The sequence below is a fragment of the Monodelphis domestica genome, chromosome 7 (assembly GCF_027887165.1).
Source record: "Monodelphis domestica isolate mMonDom1 chromosome 7, mMonDom1.pri, whole genome shotgun sequence".
NCBI classification, from domain to species: domain Eukaryota; kingdom Metazoa; phylum Chordata; class Mammalia; order Didelphimorphia; family Didelphidae; genus Monodelphis; species Monodelphis domestica.
Window position 1 is genome coordinate 1860063 of NC_077233.1, and position 23185 is coordinate 1883247.

The 23185-nt window shown below is 56.3% G+C and overlaps 1 protein-coding gene across 1 annotated transcript in view; it reads right to left on the minus strand.

Annotated features, from left to right (window-relative positions):
- Positions 1-109: 109 nt before the first annotated feature.
- The window catches only part of ADCYAP1R1 (ADCYAP receptor type I), an 89577-nt gene continuing 66501 nt past the window's right edge, over positions 110-23185 (minus strand). The window contains exons 10-13 of the mRNA XM_056804692.1: positions 10896-10979; positions 6839-6968; positions 4479-4520; positions 110-4251 (exon numbers count right to left, since the gene is read on the minus strand). Coding sequence (XP_056660670.1) covers positions 4063-4251; positions 4479-4520; positions 6839-6968; positions 10896-10979 — 445 coding nt within the window. The 3' untranslated portion in view covers positions 110-4062. The remainder of the gene's footprint in view (positions 4252-4478; positions 4521-6838; positions 6969-10895; positions 10980-23185) is intronic.

The window sequence follows — 23185 nt, forward strand, 5'->3', positions numbered from 1 at the left end:
TATTGACCGACTAACTGAAGGCGCTTTCATGAGGGTTGGGGGCCCCCGAAAGGCCCCGCCCCGCCATCTCCCAGGGAGCCGCAGCATGCCGTAGGAGCCAGGGCCCAGCTAGGAATGAGAAGACATTTATTGAACCATCTACAGAAACGGGACGCCTCGGAGGGCCCGGCCATACTGGCTGGTGAGCAAAGTTCATCCGGGAGACCGGAGCAGGGCAGGGTTTGACATCAACACAGACAAGTGAGCCCCCCCCCCCCCCCCGCCCCGCTCCCTGCCCTCCCACCCCCGCCAAAAGCTGGCTGCCCAAGATGGCCCCACCCTCATGGAGATCCAAACACACAAGACAGACATCCACTGGACAGGACACGGGGTGCAGGCGAGCGGGGTCTGGGAGGCAGGGCGAGAGCCCGGGGAGCCCCTTGGGTGATGGGGCCACCCCCTCCCTGCCAGGGAGCAGTAAGAAGATATTCACAATGATGAGCCCGGGAGAGTCCCAGCCCCGAGATCCTTGGAGCCCTGGCCCTTGGGCTAGGCTGTGGGGCTGCCAGAGCGGGTAGTATCCCCAGCTCCATTTTACAGATGAGGAGACTGAGGCTCAGAGAGCTGGTCAAGTGGCTAACTCAAGGTCCAGCTCATTGGTTAATGCAGAGGCAGATCCGGACTCTCCATGACGGCCAAGACCAAGGGGCCTGGCAATGGGGGAACCCCTGGGCACGCCTGGCTGTGCCTTCGGCTCAGTGCATCGCTTTGGACGGGACATGGAGCTCCCTCTGCCCCGTCCACGCCTGCCTGGGCCTCAACTTCAGAGAACGAGCAGGCCAGCAGAGGATCTCGGGTGTCCAGGGGGCCCATAGCTAGCCCCGCCACCCTGGGGGACTTGTCTGCCCACAGAGCCATCAAGGAGCAGAGGCAGGATCTGAGTGGAACCTTCTCCTCTCCGGGCCTGTGCTGCGCCCGCCTGCCAGGCCCCAAGGCGGAAACCGAGGCCTGTGGGGTGGGGATGCAGGGAACTCCCCCGCACAGGCAGCTACCAGGTATGTTGGCCCGTCCACCAACCTGAGGCCCAACGTCAGCCATGGCCCTCAGAGGACACAGACGTTCTGGGGCTTCTTAGTGGCTCCCTGGGGAGCAGCCGCAGACCCCAGGGGAGAGCAAGAGCCACATGGGAAGGGCAGGCGGCGGGAGGAGGGCTCCTTCCTCTTCCCGTTGCCGTAAGACTCCTCTGAGGCCTGGATCCAGGTCAGGAGAAGCCAATGGCTCCTTCGGCTTCCTCCAGGGGCATTTCCAGGGACCCTGACATCTGGTCAAGTCTCCTATGTTGGGCTTCCTGCCTAGGTGGCACTCGGGGGCCCCTGGAGCCTTCCTTGGAATCGAGGCCGAGCCACCTGCATGGAAGGCCCCTGTGGACCTTCCCACCTACGATCCCTTCCAGCCTTCGCTTCTGGCCAAGAGACCGTGGCACGCTGGGGGGAGAAGGAGCGACTGTGGGCGTGGTGACATGCCCAGGCCCGTGGCTTCAGCCTGGCCGCCCGGCCACCTAGTTTCCTCTTTGCACTCCAATTCCTTCCCCTCCGCTCTGTCCTACCAGGTGTGCAACACCAGTGGGGCCTTAGGAGGGAGTGTGCGGGCGTCCTGGGCTGCTGCTGCATTCCCAGGCCTTGGTAGAAGGGGGAGGACAGGGGAGAGCCGGGCTGTCCGTCAAGCTCAGCCGTGGAGTAGGGGCCCTCCCACGTGTTCCCCAGAAGCAGAGGGCTGAGCGGAGCCCTCTAGAGGTCGGCCTCAGAGCTTTGCTCCCCTTTGCACAGTTGGTCTGGCCTCTGGGACTCCCAGGGATCCCTCACGTGCTTTGGAGCTGAAAGGGGCCTTCAGTAACCATCTGGTCCTACTTCCTCTTGGACAAAGGGGGCAGCCGAGGCCCAAGAGACCTGGCGGATCCTCCAATCCCCTGCACGTAACAAGTGGCAGTGCAGGAAACCGAACCCAAGCCTCTGGCCTCCATGGGCCGCTGTCCGCCTTCCATGGTGCCATGATGCTTGAGCCAGGCCTTCCTCTTTTTCTCCTTGCCTCGTCCAAGAGCTAGTTGTTCCGAGAGCCTCAGAGAGGTGGTGCCGATCCCGGGGATCCCACGAGAGACCCCGCCCTTCCCAAGAAAGGCACAATAAGCCATGCGTGCCTTAAACAGAGCCACAGAATCGTGGCCACCACACTGGCACCAGCAGCCTTCGCTGGAGGACCTGGCCGGACACCCGGAGTTTTGTCTGCTGAATTCTCAGCCGGAGCTCCTCACCCGGGCACTCGGGAGGCCTGAGAGGGGGTCGCCGTGGCCTCAGTTGTTCTGTTCTCTGAATGGGCCCCCTGAAAGGCAGCTCTGTCACTGGAGAGGGTCCACAGGGCTGGGCACCAGCTCTGCTTCTGCGTCCATCCCAGGGTCTTGGGTCATTCCTGTCAGTAGTGGCCGAGGGGACCGAGAGCCGGGCCAGGGGAGCCCGTCCTCCGGGGAGCAAGAGGGAGGCTGCCCAGGCCCCCGTGTCTGCCATAGGCTCAGCTGCTGGTGGCGGCCTGACATCATGAAAGGCGGCTGACCCAGGGCCGTGCCTTGGCCTTACAGGAAGTGGGGAGGCTCATGAGCAGGGCCGTGGACAGCAGTTCTGTACCCCCAGGGTCCAAGGAAGGGCCACGGGGCAGCTGCGTGTGGGCAGACTGGAGAGCCCTGCACCTCCCATCTTGGCATCAGGGGGGGGTCTGGCCCAGCCCCCGGCTCTCATCCTGCCCGCTTCCCCTCTCACTACTGCACCCCACTCCCGCCAGGGAGCCTGGAGAGCCCCACTCACAGCCCCTCTCGAAGAGGGTCCCCGTCAGCCTGGAGGCTGGAAGACGAAGGGAAGAGCTAAGGTCTCCCTGCCTGGCTACGAGTCCCTCAGCTCTTCCCCGGTCCAGAGGGCCCGTGAGGAGGCAGGGAGGGCCACTGAGTGCTCGTGGCACCCCCTCACGCATGCTGCCTGGAGTGCGGAGAGGCGGAGTCGGGAGTGGGAGGGGGCTCGTGGCTGCCCAGCTCCGCAATTCTATTTACAACGGACTGCGGGAAGGAATGGGAAAGGCAAGCTCAAACGGTAGCCACAGACTGCGTCCTCCTCTCGGATGACTCGGGGCTCCCAGTCACGCGCCTTCACACCCACGGGACACGTCAGAGAAAAGAGGATACACGCACACACACGCACACACGCACACACGCACACACGGACAGACACACACGCATACACCCAGACACGCACACATGCACAGACATACACACACATGGACACACAGACTCACACATGGACATACACAGACAGACACACGGACACACATGGGCAGACATGCATGTATACACATGGACACACACATGCACACAGACACAACACGGACACACACAGACACATGGACAGACACGCACACATGGCCACACAGACACATGGACAGACACAACACGGACACACACACAGAGACACATGCACACACAGACACACAGAGACACATGCACTCATGGACATACAGACATACATGGCCACCCGGACACAGGCACACACAGACACATGGACAGACACACATGCACACACGGACACACACACAGACTCACAGACACACGCACACACAGATACACACAGACACGTGGCCACACAGACACACGCACACACAGATACACACACATGGCCACATAGACAGACACACGCACACACTGACACACAGACACACACACACGGCCACACAGACACACACACGGCCACAAAGACTCACAGACACACACGCACACACAGACACACATGGTCACACACGGACACACGCACACGGCCACACAGACTCACAGACATAGACACACGCACACACACACACGCTCCCACTCCCACTCCCCACAGCAGTGGCCGCACTCCCAAACCCTCTCAGACACACACATGCACCCCCCACCATTCACCCACACGGTCAGACACCCTTGGGAGCCCCGGCCTCTCCTGCCTTCTCCCCTCCCAGCCCCCAGCTCACAAGGCAGCCCATTTGGTCAGGGGACAGGAGGGTGGCCGGCCCCGCTCAGGTGGCCAGGTTGTCAGCATTGATGCTGGACATGCGGATCTGGGAGCTGCTCTTGCTCAGGATGGACAGCTGGGTGCCCCCGTTCACGCCACTGCTGGCCAGGGAAGGGTGCCGGTGCTTGAAGTCCACGGCAAAGTACCGGTTGACCTTCCAGCTCCGCCATTTCCTCTTGATTTCCGACTGCACCTTTAGGGAGAAATTCCGAAGGTCACTTACTTGGGGACTCAGATGCTCACTTCCGTGCTGACCGCCGTGTCCAGAGTCCACCCCCTCCCCAGCTTCGCTCCACTGGCTTTGCTGCAGTGCCCAGGCCCGAGGCTTATTTTGGCTCCTGTCCTGCCTCCACGGCGCCCCCCCTCCTGGAACCGCCCTTTGCCGAGGACCCCACCAAGGTCCCCAGAGCCAGAACTCACCTCCCCATTCAGGAAGCAGTAGAGAACAGCTACCACGAAGCCCTGGGCAGAGAGAAGAGTGCAGGGGCAGGACAGGGGAGAGGAGAGGAGGAACAGGAAGAGAAGGGAGGGAGGGGAAAGGGGGGACAGGAGGAAGGACAAGAGGAGGGAAATTACTCAGATACGGTGTGAGGAGAAGCAGACACTTCCCTGAACGTCCCAGAAATGCCACTCGCTGGGATGCCGCCGTCGTACATAGAATGTCCTGTATCATCGATTCCTTCTATTTCTCCTTCCTATTTTCCCACGTAGAGATTTCAGCTTCACCAAGGGATCTCTTCCCTCTCTCTGGACCCTTTTTTGCCCATGGATTCTCTCTCCTTGCCCTAACAGGCTCCTGATCTTGGTGAACTGGCTCGCCAAGCCTTCCAAGATGGCGCTGGGCTCCCCCTTCTCTTAGATCACTGTCACCATCTCTGCCTTGACGTATGCACTACTGAATGAAGTTGGAAGAAACTGTCCTGATTGGATCCATTCAATTGGTTCACTATTCCAGGGCCCATCGAGTCTCTTCCAAACCTTTTCATCTTATATTATACTTCCCATCATTCCTCCTCCCCTCTTCCTCTCAGCGGAGAACCCTGCCTCATATTTCACTGAAAAAAAAATGAGGCCATTTACTTCCTAATCACACTTCTACCATTATATTCTCCTTTACCTCTCTCTTCCACATAGAAATGGCCTAGGCCTGAATTCAAATCTGGTCTTGGACTGGTACTAGCTGTGTGACCCTGGGTAAGTCACTTAACCTTGGTTTGTTTCTATTTCCTCATCTGTGAAACAGGGAGAATAATAGCATCCACCTCCCAGTGTTGTGGCAAGGATCTAATGAGATAATAATTGTAAAGGGCTTAGCAGTGTCTGACACGGAGGTAGTGCTATATAAATGTGAGCTAGTTATTATTTTTTGTTGTTCCTATTGATTGGGCTAATTCCTCTCTATAATGACCCCATTCGATTCTATCTTCTCTAGAAGATCCCCTCCTCCAGCATCCCCACTAACTTATCTTCAATCTCTCCTTATCTACTGGCTGCTTCCCTTGTGCCTAAAACACTCTCCTGTTATCTACTGGCTGCTTCCCTTGTGCCTAAAACACTCTCCTGTCTTTCTCATCCTCAAAAAACCCTCATTTGAACCATCCATCCCTACTAGTTATAATCCCATCCCTCTCTTCTCTTTTTGGGCTAAATTGGAGAAGGATGTCTATAAGTGGTGCCTCCACTTCCTTTCCTCTCTCCCTCAACTCTCTACAAATTGGTTTCTGATCTCATAGATTCAACTGAAACTGCTCTCTCTAAAATGCCAGTGATCTCTTAGCCAAATGCAGCAGCCTTTTCTCATCCCCCTTGCCTTCTCTGCAGCCTTGGCTGCTCTTAGTCACTCTCTCCTCTTGGATACTCCCTTCTCTCTGGGTTATCAGGACAGCATCTCTTCTGGTTTTCCTCCTAGCTCTCCAACAGCTCCTCTGTCTCCTTTGCAGGATTCTCCTCCATATCATACCCTCTGGCCATATATGGGTGCCCCTCAGGGCTCTGTCCTGGGTCCTCTGCTCTTCTCCCTCTCTCCTGCTGCACTTGGTGATCATATCCAGCTCCCTTGGATTTAATTACCATCTCTATGCTAAGGATTCCCAGTTCAATTTGTCTACCCCTGATTTATTTGCTTACCTCCAATCTTACATTTCCAACTGCTTTTCAGATGTCTCAACCTGGATGCTTCAGGTATTTTGCATGCAACATGTCCAAAATAGAACTCATTCTCTTTTTCCCTAAGTCATTCTCCCCACTTCCTATTTTCCCTATAATGGTGGAAGGCACTACCATCCTCCCAGTCCCTCAGGCTTTCAACCTAGAAATCAATCTGAATTCCTCACACTTTCTTACCCTTCTTCCCCCATATCCATACTGTTGCCAAGGACTGTTGATTTTACTGTTACAATATCTCTTGGATTTAACTCCCACCTTTCTCATCCATTTTACCTGAGGAGCATCCCTTGTCAGTATCACCTCTGCCACATTTCTCATCCATTTCACCTCTATAGCATCTCTTCTCGATTTCATCTCTGCAACATTTCTCAACTTTTCACCTCTACAACATTTCTCATCCATTTTACCTCTGGAGCATCCCTTGTCAGTATCACCTCTGCCACATTTCTCATCCATTTCACCTCTATAGCATCTCTTCTCGATTTCATCTCTGCAACATTTCTCATTCATGGTGCCTAGCACATAGTAGGCACATAATCAGTTCTTCCTAACTGATTGCCCAAGGTCACACAGTAAGGGTGGGAGTAGAACCCCAATCTTTTGACTTCTCCTACCTGGAAGGAGCCCAGTCCCAGCTCAAACACAAGTCTCTCCCTTTTGCTGACATTCTCTGGTGAAAAGGCAAACACAGTGTAGTGGATTCCAAAGAGGGGGATGAGCAGCAGCGTGGATCGGGCCAGCCTCCTGCCAAGAGAAAGCAGACCCAGCTGGTTCAGGCTCCTGGGAGGTGGGGAAGAGCAGGGTTGCCCTGGCTGGTGGGAGGAAGCCCTTCCTGGGGATCCCCACCCAGACACACACAAACAGGTACACACAGAGGCATTTTCAACCTTTGCCTTACACCCAACCCAGGCAGAGATGCTCTTCTGGCCTGCACCAACCTTCTGCTCTTAGCTCAGTGGGGAGAGCACATTCCCAGTGGGGATTCTGGATGATCCAGAGAAGGGAAAGAGGCAGCTTTGTACCCATGTCCCTCTCTTCTCTTTGCTACCATGATCCCCAACCCAGTGGGAATTGTAAATTCATGGGTAAAGTTTGTCGTCTTTGGGAAATCTGTGAGAAACTCTCTGCAAGAGGGAGGTCCTTGAGTGAAGGGGAAGAGCCTTCTGAAAAGCCAAGACTACTTTTGTGTTGTAAACAATTTCCTACAGATGTGGATGTATCCTTGGATTCTGTGACCTCTAAGGATCCTTTGGCCCTGACCCTGGGAACCTCTGAATATTGTGGCCCCTTCTCCTTCCTGTATCTGGCTCTCCAGATGTTTGCATATTAGACTTGTTTAAAGAAGGGACTGCTCTTTCCCTCTGAGCTTCAGGAAGTGTGCACTCACTGAAGGTTCATGGGGGTTGCCTGGAGGATCTGAAAGGGGACCAGAGAAGATGGCTGAGGAAAGTAAGAAGAAATTGGGGTTTCTTCACTTGGGGAAGAGATGGCTATGGGAGGGAAGAGTTAAATGTGAGCATTTTGGAGCTTAGAAAAGGCATTATGTTTTGGGGTAAGGGCACAGAAGTTTTAAACTTTCCCTGGAGAGAGAGTGAGAGGCAATGACTTTTATAATTAAGCATGAAGAGTTGAAGATAGAAGATATTGGGGAGAAATTCCTGATTAGAGTCTGGAGAAATGGCAGCATGCCTCCAAAGGGAAGTTGAAAATCACAAACCAAAGCAAAGAAAGTCATGGGTTTGGGGCTGAAAGAGACTTGAGAGAACATTTAATCCAATCTCTTCATTTAATGGGGAATTGAGGGCTAGACATGGGAAATGACTTGCCCATAGTCCCATGGGAAGTATGAGGCAGAACCTTTTTCCCTAGGCAGTACTGCCTCTCAGAATGGCAACTTGGTTGAGAGGCCAAGACTGGATATCCCCTGGAGTCCCTCCAGAGCACAAGAGCCTACGGTCAGGGCTGGGGCCTGCTCTACCTAAAGGTCATCTCCCCCAGGCACAGTGCTCAGCAAGCAATAAGGACTATGGTTGGGGGAAGGCCAAACACGTTTCAGGTCTCCTTGTGTTCTACAGATGAGTGACAATAGTAACAGGGAGGAGGAGGATGGTGGTGATGGTGATGATGGTAAGGACAATGGTGGTAAGGACAAGGATGACAATGACAAGAATGAGGATTATGGTGATGATGACGAGGATGGCGATGATGATGATGAAGATGATGGTGATGACCACGGTGATGATGACGATGATGGTGGTGGTGATGGTGATGATGTCGATGATGACAGCAACAATGATGATGACGATGGTGATAGTGGTGGCCATGATGAAGATGATGGTGATGACCACAGTGATGATGACGATGATGGTGGTGGTGATGGTGATGATGTCGATGATGACAGCAACAATGATGATGACGATGGTGATAGTGGTGGCCATGATGAAGATGATGGTGATGACCACAGTGATGATGACGATGATGGTGGTGGTGATGGTGATGATGACGATGGTGATAGTGGTGGCCATGATGAAGATGATGGTGATGACCACGGTGATGATGACGATGATGGTGGTGGTGATGGTGATGATGACGATGATGGTGGTGGTGATGGTGATGATGACGATGGTGATAGTGGTGGCCATGATGAAGATGATGGTGATGACCACGGTGATGATGACGATGATGGTGGTGGTGATGGTGATGATGACGATGATGGTGGTGGTGATGGTGATGATGACGATGGTGATAGTGGTGGCCATGATGAAGATGATGGTGATGACCACGGTGATGATGACGATGATGGTGGTGGTGATGGTGATGATGTCGATGATGACAGCAACAATGATGATGACGATGGTGATAGTGGTGGCCATGATGAAGATGATGGTGATGACCACAGTGATGATGACGATGATGGTGGTGGTGATGGTGATGATGTCGATGATGACAGCAACAATGATGATGACGATGGTGATAGTGGTGGCCATGATGAAGATGATGGTGATGACCACGGTGATGATGACGATGATGGTGGTGGTGATGGTGATGATGACGATGGTGATAGCGGTGGCCATGATGAAGATGATGGTGATGACCACGGTGATGATGACGATGATGGTGGTGGTGATGGTGATGATGACGATGATGGTGGTGGTGATGGTGATGATGACGATGGTGATAGTGGTGGCCATGATGAAGATGATGGTGCTGGTGTTGGCGATGACGACAGCAATGACGATAGTGATGATGGTGGTGGTATATGGTGATGAGGCCACCCAAATGCCTTTCCTTAAGTGTAAATCTGACCATGCAACTCCCCTATTCAGTCAAATCCAGTGGCTCCCTCTTGCCTCAAGCATAAAACAGAAATTCCTCCAGCTTTTAAAACACGTCACCGCTGGCCCTCGCCTATCTTTCCAGTCTATTTATACATTAGTCTCCCTTCTGCACTCTGTGATCCAGGCTGCGCCTCTGTTCCTCATATTCAGCATCCCATCTTCTGCTTCTGCGTCGTTTCCCATTCTTGGAATCCCCCTGCTCTCTCTCCCCCCACCAGAAGATCTGTTGTCCTTCCAGTTTGAGAGTTCTTTGCTCTCAAAGCTCAAAGCTCCTGGCCCAATAAGTGCCCCCTTCCTGGCACTTATGCTGTAGACATTTCTTCTCCATATGCTTAAATATGTGTTATTGTTCAGTCATTTCAGGGGTGTCTGACTCTTCTGGACCCCATTTGGGGTTTTCTTGGCAGAGATACTGGAGGGTTGGCCGTTTCCTTCTCCAGCTCATTTTACAGATGAGGAAACTGAGGCAAACAGAATCAAGTGATTTGCTCAGGGACACAGAACTAGTGACTGAGGCCACATTTGAACTCGGGTCCTTCTGACTCCAGGCCTGATGCTCCACTGCCCCACTTACATAGGTAACTTTGTCTTTCTCTCTAAGGAGAATGTCATCCCCTTGAGGGCAGGGACTCTGTATCCCCAGTGCCTAGTACAGGGAGTCCAGCTAAGATCAATGGTGGAAAGGGTCAGAGAGATTTGAGCTCCATACAAGGAAGGACTTCCTGCGATGAGAGTGGAGCCCCAGACGTGGAATTCAAGGTCTTCTGTGCCCTGTGTGACCTTGGATAAGTCACCCACCCTGTGGGCCTCAGTTTCCTCATGATCCCAGCGTTGGAGCGGCCCGAGCAGTGGCCTCAGAGCCTTCGCATTGCGCTGGTCCCCCCATCCCTGGAAAGTCCCTCCCCGTGTCCCACAGGAGGAATGTTTGCTTGGGGAGAAAGTGACACGAGCCAAACCCAGAGCTTCCCCTCTAACAGGAAGACTTCATGAGATCACAACTGCGGAAACTGAGTCACACCAAGATCCTGACCCTGGTTAGCAACAGAATCACGACTGGATGTCAGGCTCTCCGACTCCTGGCATTTGGCCACGTCCCCTGCCCGGCCGGCCCGTGTCCCCTCCTTTCCTTTCTCCTCGCTCCCTCCCTCCCCGACCCTACCAAGACGGTGCCCGGCGGGCGCACAGAGCCCGGAATCTGGACGTGCAAGGGGTGGGGAGAGGGTGCTTGGCGTGTGCTCTGGGGCCCAGCAGGAGTGAAGCAAGCACTGGGCGGCAGTCCCCCTCCCCCTCCCCCTCCCGCTGCCACCCGCCAGCCACGGGCATGCACACTTACAGAGTAATGGTGGACAGCTCTGACATCTTGCAAGAGTGCTGCTGAGCCCGCTTTGGCCTGCAGTAACATTTCTGCACGCAGTTGCTGAGTGCGACAAGATTAGCGCTTCCGTCAGCTGGGGGAAACTGAGGCAGTTCAGTTCAACACTTTTCACGTTGCCACTTGCTAGTCAGGCCGTGGATGGGAACGAGGAAGCGGAGGCCCCATGCAGGAAGCGTGGCCCCCCAAGCACGCACACAGAACAACACACGTGTCACCGACAGGCAGCACACAGATGGGGCAGGCGCATTTATCACCCGACATGTTAAGAAGGCAGGAGATCTTGAGAGCATCTCATGCAGGCGTTTAGGGACCGAAGGGGTGGGGGGGCCTCAAGGAGAGCCCAGGAAACCTCTAGCCGGCCTTGGGGTGTGCAGAGGCGGAAGGACAGACGGAAGGTCTCCTTTCCTCCTCCCCCTCCCCCGGGGCTGGGAGTCCCTGCTGGGACAACTCCGAGGCTGCCTCAGGCGTAGTGGGAAGCCCGGGAGGCGGGAAGGGCTCCTCCAGGCCTGCTGCAATGGTGAGCCCCAGCTGCCTGAGCCTGGCCCTTCTCTGCCTCACCCAAGGGTGCCCTGGCTGGAGGAAGGAGGAGGCTTCCCTTTGCTCGGAACACCCGGGACGGCTCTGCCCGATCCTCGAGCTCAAGCCCGTCCCTTCCTCTTGCACGGACGCTGGCTCTGTGGCCTTTTCTTCAACCATTCTCGAAGCAGGCCCCGATCCTGGAGCAGCCGCTCTCGGTAGCCGTGTCGGGGCGTCGTCGGCTCTTGGGGCTCCCATTCTCTGGCCCACGTTGCTCGCTGGCCTCCCTCTGGCCTAGGCGGGGCTGCTGGGGCGCCCTTGCTGGCAAAGGGAACTTCTCGGACCCAGGACCGACAGTCACACGTCCAAAGCCCGCCTGAATCCGGCCGCAGCCAGCTGCCGCCCCCTTTGGAGAACTCCAATCGCTGCAGAGTTTTTCTGTCCTTCGAGCTTCAGTTTTCCGCTTTGCCACGTCTGGGACCAAGTGGAGCTCTTGTAGGCGGCAGCCTTTTGGGTGGTCCGGGGCGTCGCTCCTAGTCCTTGAGCCAGGCCCCCCCTGCCTTGTCGCCCCCCTCTGGACCTCCCTAGCCCGTCCTGCCCAAATGCCACAAGCAGAATTGGGCCCAAGACGGCAGGCGGGCCGGACCGCTGGAGCCGCGCCCGCCACCATGTTGGACACAACGTCTCTACCTGCGCAGCCTGGGCGGCCCTCGCTGCCCGCCACCATGTTGGACACAACGTCTCTACCTGCGCAGCCTGGGCGGCCCTCGCTGCCCGCCACCATGTTGGACACAACGTCTCTACCTGCGCAGCCTGGGCGGCCCTCGCTGCCCGCCACCATGTTGGACACAACGTCTCTACCTGCGCAGCCTGGGCGGCCCTCGCTGCCCGCCACCATGTTGGACACAACGTCTCTACCTGCGCAGCCTGGGCGGCCCTCGCTGCCCGCCACCATGTTGGACACAACGTCTCTACCTGCGCAGCCTGGGCGGCCCTCGCTGCCTTGGCTGCCCCGGCGCTGCTCAAGCCGCGCTCATTCCGGGCAGGGAGGCCTGGCCACCCTTCCTGCACCCAGAGAGGACGGGCGACATTTACTTTCTATTGATCGTATTGCATTTCCTGCTGCAGATTCAATCCAGATTTCAAGGCTCTTGGCAGCTGCCTGGATCTAACTCTGCCATTGGCTGCATTAACCCGGCCTTCAAGCTCCACAGCTTCGCGAAGGCCCCAATGTTGAAGGGCAAACGAGGGCCAAAGACACGACTGGATGACCTCGAGCTGTTCAGGCGGGTTCTGAACTCTCTGAGCTGCCCTGTCTGTCCCCGAGGCCACGCCCCTCCCTCTCACCCACAAGAGCAGCCCTCAGAGAAGCTCTGCTGCGTGCTTTGGCGTCGGCAGCATTTTCTGATCTGTTAGTCAGACTGGAAAGAGAGCGAGGCAGAAGGGAACGACCTGTTCGTAAGGAAAGCGTGATCGCTGCTTCCCTTTCTAACAGTGCACAAACCCTCCCTTTGATGGCATTGTCTAGATTTTGCCAGGAGGAGAAGTCGAGCTTTATGCCCTTTTGTTTACAAATCGGTCCCGCTTTCCTTCTCTGGGCTATGCGGGAGATCCCTGATGGGCTCAGCGAGGAGCTGGGCCAGCTCTCTCAGGCCTCAAGGACGCGGCTGGTCTGGATGCGGCTGGTCTAGATGTGGAGAACCGGCAAGAACGAGCTTAGGAAGAACAGCTGAGTGCTCTCTAACCCCCCCTGCCTCTTCCCTGTCTTGTCTGGCATATCCCAGCCAGGCTTTCTTTGGCGGAGAAATGATCCATGACTCCATCCGTGTAGCTCCTTACTCCCCGGAGGGGATGACAGCCCACTCAGCTTTCTCAGTCCATTAGATTCCTGTCCAACTCCTGCCATCATGGCTCCCCCCGGCCTGGGAGGGCCTCTAACCTGGTCCTCTCAGCGTGACAAGGGCGCCCTGGAGGCCATCCATCCGATGTTGTCTCAGGTTTGCCACATCACCGGCCCCTCCATACACCCTGGGGCTGAATGGCAAGCCAAGCCAGAGCGGAGCCATGAAACTGCTGTCATCAGCTGTCAGCACCCCCTCCTCTTCTCCCCGGCAGAGCGGCACATTCCCCTGTTAGTTGTCCTCATAGCCACACCAGCCTCAGCTCAGCCACTGGTTATCCCTGCCCGTCTTTCTGCCTTTTGGCCACTGGTGATGAGCTTTCTGTAGACACGTCTCCTCCTCCCCCTTCCTTTAGGCTTGCCACTGTCCCGACGCTTCGGCTGACTTCCCCAGAGTTTGGGCTCCAGGACCCTTCCCGTTCCCTGTCCCTGGAAATTCATTTGCTCCAGGCCTGCAGCTCCTTCCCAGAGCCCGATTTCTCCCCACAGGGCAGTGCAGGCAGCCATGCCTTCATTTCTTTTAGTTCAGCTCTTGGGGGATTTCTGCTCTGAGGTGGCCTCACTACTTGCTCCTGCTCTCCTTTTGGTTTCCCCTCATAGAATGGAGGCTCTGCGAAAGCAGGGGCCAGCTCTTTTGGTTGCTGAGCTTTCTAACTCTAGCCCTTGGCCCAGGGTGGGCCTTCACACATGCTTGGTGCCTTCGCTTGTAGATTCCTCTCCACGAGTCCTCGGACCTTCACCTTCCCCAGATGCCGGGCTCCTCCTCTCTTCCTCTCCAAGGACTCAGAGTGGGAGAGCTCATTGTCCGGAAGGGTCTCCTCTATCCAGCAAGTGTCCAGGGCCTCCTTGCCGATCAGAAGAAAGTCCAAAGCAGCAGTTCCACCAACTGCTTCCTCTGCCTTCTGAAGACCCACAAATGCAGTCACTACTTGGCTCCAGCCAATGTCTGCCTGCCTGTCTGTCTACATGTCTGCCCGCCTGTCTGTCTGCCCACCTGTCTGCCTGCCTGTCTGTCCACTTGCCTGTCTGCCTGTCTGTCTGTCTGCCCACCTGTCTGCCTGCCTGTCTGTCCACTTGCCTGTCTGCCTGTCTGTCTGTTTGTCTGCCTGTCTGTCTGCCTGTCTGTCTACATGTCTGCCCGCCTGTCTGCCTGTCCACTTGCCTGTCTGCCTGCCTGTCTGTCTACATGTCTGCCTGCCCGCCTGTCTGTCTGTCTGCCTGTCTATCTACATGTCTGCCTGCCTGTCTGTCTGCCCGCCTGTCCACTTGCCTGCCCACCTGCCTGCCTGTCTACATGTCTGCCCGCCCGCCTGTCTGTCTGCCTGTCTGTTTACACGTCTGCCCACCTGTCTGTCTGCCCGCCTGTCTGCCTGCCCGCCTGTCCACCTGCCTGTCTGCCTGCCTGTCTGTCTGTCTGCCTGTCTACATGTCTGCCTGCCCTCCTGTCTGTCTACATGTCTGCCTGTCTTTCTGCCCACCTATCTGCCTGTCTGCCTGTCTGCCTGCCTGTCTGCCCACCTGCCTGTCTGTCTACATGTCTGCCCGCCTGTCTGCCTGCCTGCCTGTCCACTTGCCTGTCTGCCTGCCCACCTGTCTGTCTACATGTCTGCCCGTCTGTCTGCCTGCCCGTCTGCCTGTCTGTCTGCCTGCCTGTCTGTCTGCCCGTCTGTCTGCCTGCCTGTCTGTCTGCCCGCCTGCCCGTCTGTCTGTCTGCCTGTCTGTCTGCCTGCCTGTCTGTCTGCCTGCCTGTCTGTCTGCCCGTCTGTCTGCCTGCCTGTCTGCCTGCCTGTCTGTCTGCCCGTCTGCCCGTCTGTCTGCCTGCCTGCCCGCCTGTCTGCTTGCCTGTCTGCCTGCCTGTCTGCCCGCCTGTCTATCTGCATGTCTGCCCGTCTGCCTGTCTGTCTGCCTGTCTGTCTGCCCGCCTGTCTGCCTGTGTTGGGGCAGGGGTGGGGGGTGTTTAGGTGCTGCACAGAAAACAATGATGATCACGGCGGCCCTGCCTGACTCGGGCCCGGGCACGGGGAGCTCTGGGGAAATCACGAATGTGCTCCACTAGCCAGGATTCTCCTCTCTCAGGCTCGTGGAGGCAACCAATGAGGTGGCGGACGGCAATGGCCTCGCAAAGGGCCGTGTTGGAGCCCAACTGCCGGCTCAGCCCGACTCCTTCCGTCCCGACACGGCGGCCCCACTCCCTGCCTTAGCCCTGCCCGGTCCCTGGCCAGCTGCTTCCCCCGTGAGCTACAGAGCCTCTTTGCCAGGATGCTCAGGTGGCCTGGAGAGGGGCCAGCCTGCCGCGTCTCGGCCTCGTTGGGGGACACCTAATGGCGTGGCGAGCGTGGGCCGGGGGCTCTCGAGGGGCCGCGCGGGCTCTAGAGTCTGCACTCTGGGGGAGAACCTGCCGAGGCACGAAGGAGAGAGCTCGATGGACAGCTGGTGGGAGACCAGGGAAGTCTGGGGGGACGCCGGTGGGGATCCAGGGGGCTGGGCGCTAGCAGGGGGCCGGAAGGAAGCCCAGAGACGGGCCTGGAAGGCGCAGAAGGGGGAGCCTGGAGGAACACGCCCTCCCCAAGGCCTGGGCCCTTGGGCTGGAGAGGAGGGGCCCTGGCATGGGCGATGCAGAAGGGAAGCCGTACGAGGGGGGCGCAGAGGTGGGCGCTGGCAGAGGGGGCGGGGAGGGTGGAAAGCCAGGGGTGGGCGACGAAGAGCGGAGGAGGATGGGACAGAGCCTGGCCTCAGGCTGAGAACCGGCGACCCAGAGCCGCTCGAGGGGCCCTGCAGAGGCGGCTCTAGACGGGGGAGCGTCCCACGGGCTGGCGGACGAGGGGCTGCCTAGAGGACAGGCTCGGGCCAAGCCGCTGCCCACTTTGGTGAGAGGATCCTGAATCGGGCCCAAACGCCGTCACCGTCGGCTGTGCGACGTCGGGAAAGCATTCGGCCTCTCTGAGTCTCGGGTTCTCCGTCGGGCTCCTACAGGACGCAGAAAGCCTCGGCTGCCTCAGTGTCCCTGAATGCTGTTTCCATTTCGCTAAAGAGAGGCCGGAAGACCATGGGAGGAGCCGCCCGGAGCTGGCAAAGTCCTCGGGGAGGCGCTGCGGCGCAGCTGGCTTCTCTGAGCAGGTCGGAGCGGCTTCCGGGCGCCTGGGGTCTCGCTGGGCCACCTCTCCTCGGACCAGCCAGGGCCGCCGGGTGCCAGAACGAGCCGCCCCGGCTCAGGCTAAGAGGGCGAACGGCTCCGGGAGGGCCGGCCAAGGGACTCGCGATCCACAGGGCGGCTGCCGTGCTCCGTCCCCCACATAACTCGCCTTGAACCCGTGTGCCCGTCGCCCTGGCCCGGGGCGGGAGGGAAGAAGCCAGAGAAGAGAGAAAAGCTCGAGCTGAGTGACAGGAAGGAGGAGACGAAGAAGACGGTGCCGGCGTTGGAGCAACTCGGGCTGGCCAAGAAGAAAACAGAGAACGAAGCCCAACGTCCAGAGGCCCAAGTGTTGTCCGAGATCCCGCTTGCCTCGGGGGAGAAGGGGCTAAAGAGGGGACAGACTCGGCCCGGCGCCGGCCTCCCAGACGAGGGGAACGAGAAGGCAGCTGGCAAGGCAAGCTGAAGGGAAGAAGAAAAGGCAAGCGGGACGAAGGGGGAGACACAGCCGAACGGGGGGTGCATGGGGAGGGCGGCGACCCCTGGCAGGCTGAGGAAGGCAGCTGGGGGAGGGCGAGTTACTAAAAGGCAGCCCTGGAAGAAGCGCCTCCGGGAACGGGAACATCGTCCGCAGTTCCAAAAGCAGGCCCGGCACTCAGAACGGGGCCTGCACTGAGGTGCGGCGCTGGCTTTCTGCCCCTCCTGGAAGGGAGCCGGATGACTCTCCACACGCTCCGGCGGTAGGAACAACAAATATGGAAGTTGGGGTTCGCTGCAAAAGGAAGCCGGCAGTCTGGGCAGGAGAAGGAGGAGGCCCGGCCTGGAGGCCGAATGCTTGGCGTTCAGACACAGCCGAGGCTCTTCCTCACGGGAAGACAGCGAGTTGTCCGAGGACGAGGGAGGCCACAGAGCAGGACCGCAGAAGCTCTCCTGAGCGCTTGCTGGTTCTGGGCTGAAGGCACAAGGCCATGATGGAGGGAACCTCCCAAGATTAGCCACTCTGGGTGATCTATGGGGGCACACAGGAAACTGCCGGAAAGAACCTAAAGGCGCTGCTAAAAATGGCAAACACTGACGTGGGCAAGCGAGTGGCGGAGGTTGGGTTTCCTGCACTGCTGCCCCCCCCCCCCCCGAGGGTCAGAAATTCTGAGGAGAAACAGGGATCTGGGAAGGGAACGGCTTGCCAAGAAGGGGCTATCTTGGACTCCTCCATGACAGAGTCCAGGCCAGGGAGGAAGCCCACTGACGAAAGACTGGTCAGAGTGTGTTTGCTGCTCTCTTGGACACCTAAACAAAAGAGCTTTTAAATGAGAGGAATGTGGCGTCGCCCGGCAAGCTGGACACCCAGAGATTAAGTACAGTCGGAGGAAGGGACGAGATCCCCCCAAAAACTACAATCCAGGAAAGGAGAACACGTAAAGCCCCTGGCTTCCAAGGGCTCTAAGCAAATGCCAGATGCTTATGCACCAAGGCAGAGGGACTAGAGGTCCTCATGCAAAGGGGGCTGCAGAAAGAATCTCCTTTGTGTCACCGAGTCTTGGTAGGACGGAAGCTGCGCCTGGACTACGGCTCTGAATAGGGGTGGCTTCTTCCCAAGGGGCAGGGCAGGACACAGTGTACGTTGACTCTTCTTCTGCTTTTACTGCATAGATGTAGGAACCAGGGGATAACATTTGGATGAAGGCCAATAAGGGAAAACAGAAGCGGTTTTAGCAGCTCCAGACCACTGGGGCAGAGAGCGGAAACAGATGAAGATGGTGAGAAACAGACCAGAAGCCGGAGGCAGAGGCAGGAAGGGCAGTGGTGGGGGAAATGGCTCAGGCTTCTGTGGGAAGCGGAAGAGCTAATAGCTCCTTGATTTGCCTTCACGAGTCTTTAATTCTTCAAAAAGTGGAGCAGGGAGCAAGGGGGCAATGCTCTCCTGGATCTGATTCTTACTGACAGGGACAAATGGGTTGCTATGTCGGAAATGATGAGAAGCGAAGGGAGAAATGATGCTTCCCTCCTAGAATCTGTGATAGGGAAGGAAAGGAAATCTGGGCACAGTTAAACATATCCTCCAGCTTCGGGGGAGATAGAGGATAGGCAGGGTGCCATGGAATAAGACTCTGAGGGGAAGGACAAGCGAGGCTCCAGATTGGAAGTCTGAAGACACAAGGAAAAGCATTCAGAAGAGGACAGAAACCCAGGAGTCTTCTGAGGGGGCTATTATGGATGCCCTGGGGAGTCGCCAGCCCAGAGACACAAAATCTGTGTAGAGATATGGAAGGAAGGCTAGGTAACAGCAGAAATGGAAGAGTGCGGCACAGCCCCCTAAAGGTTGGGTCTGGAATCCTCAAGCCCTAGGGAAGCTGAGGCTGATGAGGGCAACTGAGGACGACAAAAAAGGCGTCGGCTTTACGCTGGATCGGGAAATAGGGAGGAATCGGAGGAGGAGCAGCATCTCTGCTTGGGGTGACGAAAACTAACAACAGGGAGGAGCTGAAGCTGCTCAGACCGTATCTTGGTTTTCTCAAGCTGCCAAGGAGAAGGCTCTTTGCCCTGGAAAGGACAGAATAAAAATGGCGGGAGGAGATTACAATAGAGTACCAGCCGCTCTGGATGAATTCAGATCACTTGCTCAAAAGGACCGGGTGTTCAGGTCATGAAAGAAAGAACTGTTAGTTCCACCAGCGAAAAAGCACTTCTCGAGAACTTACTAGATTCACGTGACTGGAGAAGGACCAATGCACCAGTTTACCTCTTTGTCTCCCCATGCTTAGACAATGGCTGGCACCAGATCAGAGCTTACTAAATCAAATACTGGGAGCATTTGGTACACCTTAAAGCTCGACATAAACATGATTTGCTGATTGAGTGACCAATAATGTGGGGTGGGAAAATTCTGGAATGGATCACTAAAGAGATGGCTGGTTTCATCCACGAATGGCCACGCTACAATTTTGAGAAATCAGGAAGACTTTGTAGGAATTGACGCAGAGAGAAGTGATCAGAACCAGGAGACGCTGGCATGGCGACAGCACACTGTGAAGACTTGGAAACATCACCATCGCAACCCATCTTGATGCCCGAAGATTCACTGCCCGCCTGAGCTCAGCATGAAGAATACTTTTGGGGGGAAGGAATTTGCTTGGCTGGACTCTGCATACTTGCGACTGACTACGAGGGTTTTGTTTTTCTTTTTTGATGTAGTGATGGGGGGTTGGGAACGAGAGAAGGCGGATTTTCAGTAGTTGAAAAAAATAAGATGACTTTGAGAAGGAGCAAGTCATCCCAGGCTAACCTAGATGGATTAGAGCAGGGAATTAGGGAATTCAGCAGAAATTCTTTCTCTAGATCCATGCAAAGTCTTTGATTAAAGTGTCTCCTGCTACTCTCGTGGAAAAGAGGGCGAGAAGAGTGGGTGAGAAGATCTAGATTTCCTCAGACTTGGAACTCGTTGAATGATAGCACCTAAAGGGGAGCCATTAGTGATGGATTGTGAACTTGGTGAGTCTCCAGTGAAGTGCCCTAGAGATCTGTCTGACCCCAAATTGCTCCTTAGCTCTTTCATCAATGACTGAGATAGAGGCGGCAAATAGTACACCCATCTGTTTTGCTGATGACAGCAGCTGGAGAGGATAAGCTAGTAAAAGAAAATTCAATAAACACGTTTTGACAATTGGATGAAAAAACCAGGGATGGTGGTGGCATGTTTCAGATAAGAATTGGTCTGAAAAACCAAAGCAACAACCCAGGGTTTTAATAGGCTGCGCCCTCATTGGGTCAAGAGTACCAGGTAGATGACAGAAAAGCGCATATGCTTTTGGGCAGCACTCAGAGGCACAGAGAGTTTCCAGGAAGGAAGAAGGAGCAGAGAGGCCCTCCATCCTCTGCTTTGTCCTCCCACAGATGGAGGATTATACTTGGCTCTGGACAGCCCCATTTAGAGGATGCTGTGGATAAGCTGCAGAGCACCCCTCTCCCCCAGGAGGGCAGCCTGGATGGTGAGGGGCCTAGAGTCTGGGATATACGGGCATCAGCTAAAAGAACTGGGCATGGTTAGCACAGAGAAAAGAAGACTGGGAAGTTGTGGGAAGGAATAGGAGAACAGTATCCAAAGGGAAACCGTGTGGACAAGGCAGGAGGGGCCCCAGAGGGAGGCGAGTAGCAGAAAGGCAGAGCTAAGCTGGGTACACACAGATCTTGACTCCAAGCCCAGCACTCCATCACCTCCTCTCTCCACTGGTAAGGGACTGACATGGCCTGCCTTTGTGCCCTTCTTCTGGGTAGAAAGCTCAGTGGTTAGTGCACAATGCTAACAAGGCCAAGGTCACAAGCTCCAGCTCTTCCTGAGCTCTCTCCCTGGCCACCAGCCCACAAATACCCCAATTCACCAAATCCCTACTTGTTACATCATTCAGTTTGCAATGAAACAGCGCTGAGGGCCCTCCATGATCTGTGATGGCGGAAAGGGGAGGGAAGGATATTGCCCTGATTTCTGGTCAGGCCAGAGAAGTCTCCAAGCTAAAGGTCAGTGAACCTGCCTCAGATTCTCGGCAAAACCCCAGACTCTTATGAACAGGAGGGTGAAAAGGAAGCCGAGGCCCCGAAGAGCAGGTCGGGCTATCCTCGAGGGGCAGATGGAGAAGTGTGGGCCTGGGTGGGTGGGGAGCTGGCCACAGAACAGACCCCCATGAGTGACTTGAAGTGCAGGTTGAGGGAGGTCTCTAGTGGAGTGTCCCAGGGCTCTTTCCTCAGCCCTAGGATTTCAAGTAGGAATCTCGGTGAAGATGCACAGACGGGGCAGGGATAGACCAGAAGGATGATGGTCTGAATCGAGAAGGACGAGGGTGGCCTGGCTAGATGGCCTGCGTGTCCCCGGTGAAAAAGATCTGAGGATTTTTACGGGCTTCAAGTGCACTATGAGCCAACCATTATTTGGGGCCGCCCCCAGTACTGAGGAGGAAAGAGAGAAGTGATGGCCCCAGGCACTCTGCCCATGCCAGGCCGCCCCTTTGGCCCTGGCACCGTCTCTTAGCAAGCAGAGATGCTCCAGAGAAGGGCCGTTAGAAGGACGATGGCGAGGGCTCTCGAAGCCGAGCTAGGTGAGGATCACTTGAAGGACCTGGAGGGGGTTAGTCTAGGAAAGAGGCCAGTCTGACTGTCCTCAAGCATCTGAGAAGCTATGGACCACGTGGAGGAGGAGGAGGGGGAGGAAGAGGAAGAGGAAGAGGAAGAAGAGGAAGAAGAAGAGGAAGAAGCAGCAGAAGAAGAGGAAGAAGAAGAGGAAGAAGCAGCAGAAGAAGAGGAAGAAGAAGAAGAAGAGGAAGAAGAAGAGGAAGAAGAGAAAGAGGAAGAAGCAGCAGAAGAAGAGGAAGAAGAAGAAGAAGAGGAAGAAGAGGAAGAAGAGAAAGAGGAAGAAGCAGCAGCAGAAGAGGAAGAAGAGGAAGAGGAAGAAACAGCAGAAGAAGAGGAAGAAGAAGAGGAAGAAGGAGAAGCAGCAGAAGAGGAAGAAGAGGAAGAGGAAGAAGCAGCAGAAGAAGAGGAAGAGAAAGAAGAGGAAGAAGCAGCGGAAGAAGAGGAGGAGGAGGAGGAGGAGGAGACTTAGCCTCGTTCTTTGTGGGCCCGGAAGGCAGAGCCAGGAGTGGCAAGGGGGAAGATTTCGGCTTGGTGGGCCAAAGGACTTCCCAACAGGGAGGCCTCTTCCAGAGTGGAAGGGGCCGCTCCTCCTCCCCGGAGGTCTTCAAGCAGAGGCTCCATGAGCACTCGTGGGGAGACTTAGGGGTGACGTCCCTGGTCAGGGCCAGGCAGGGTGAGAAGGCTTCTCAGGTCCCTTCCAGCTCTGGGTCTGGGAGTCAGAGACAGTGTAGATGGCTCAGTGTAGACCCACACCCACTGGTGGAGACACAACCCCGAATGCGTGTCCTATTGATGGTGGGTCAGAAGCGCCATCTTCGTGTAGGAAGGACAGTCCGTGACCAGTCTGAGCAGTTGAAACCAACCTACAGCAAAGGGAGTGAATGCTGGTCTGAGGGCAGAGGCAGGGGGTCCTCTTGGAATTTCTCAAGGAAGCCAGGATTTAAATTTGTTCTGGAAACAAATGAAAAAACCAGAGAGCCGTTGTGGGCAGGTCTGAGGGGAGTCCCCGACGCGTCCCTTTAGCCCTCTGGGCTCTGCTGGGCTGGGTGGCCCCGCTTGCCCTCCCACCTCTCACCAGGGTCACGGATTGGCCTACGAGAGTCCTATCTGCCTGGTCCCGATCCGGAAATGGTTCTGCTGGCCCCAGTGTCGCCTCCCCCAAGTCCACCCTTGAGGGGAGAGCTCGGAGCTGTCCCACAGCGGCATAAGAGCGCCTCCTCACTGACTAGAGGATTCAAGCAGACGCTGTAGCAGACAAGCTTCCCACCCTGGTCGCCACCCTTTCGGCCCTTCTAAATCTCCGTTCTGATTTGTCTTGGGAGAGGGCGAAGGGGGGTAGGAGGGGCAGGTGGTCAGACCCCTGGGGGGAACAGCTGGGCCAGGACTGAGCATCTTTCCAGAAGAGGCTGGAAATTCCTCCATCCTTCCTGGAGCCCCCATTGCAGGCCTCCTGTTCGTTGGGCCGTGTCCCACCCTCCTCCAGTCCTGCTCTGGCTCAGGCCCTTCTAGACCGCCTCAGAGCAGGCCTCTCTGTCTCTGCAGCTCCTCCTCCTCCTCTTGTCCTCCATCTTCTCTCCCCGG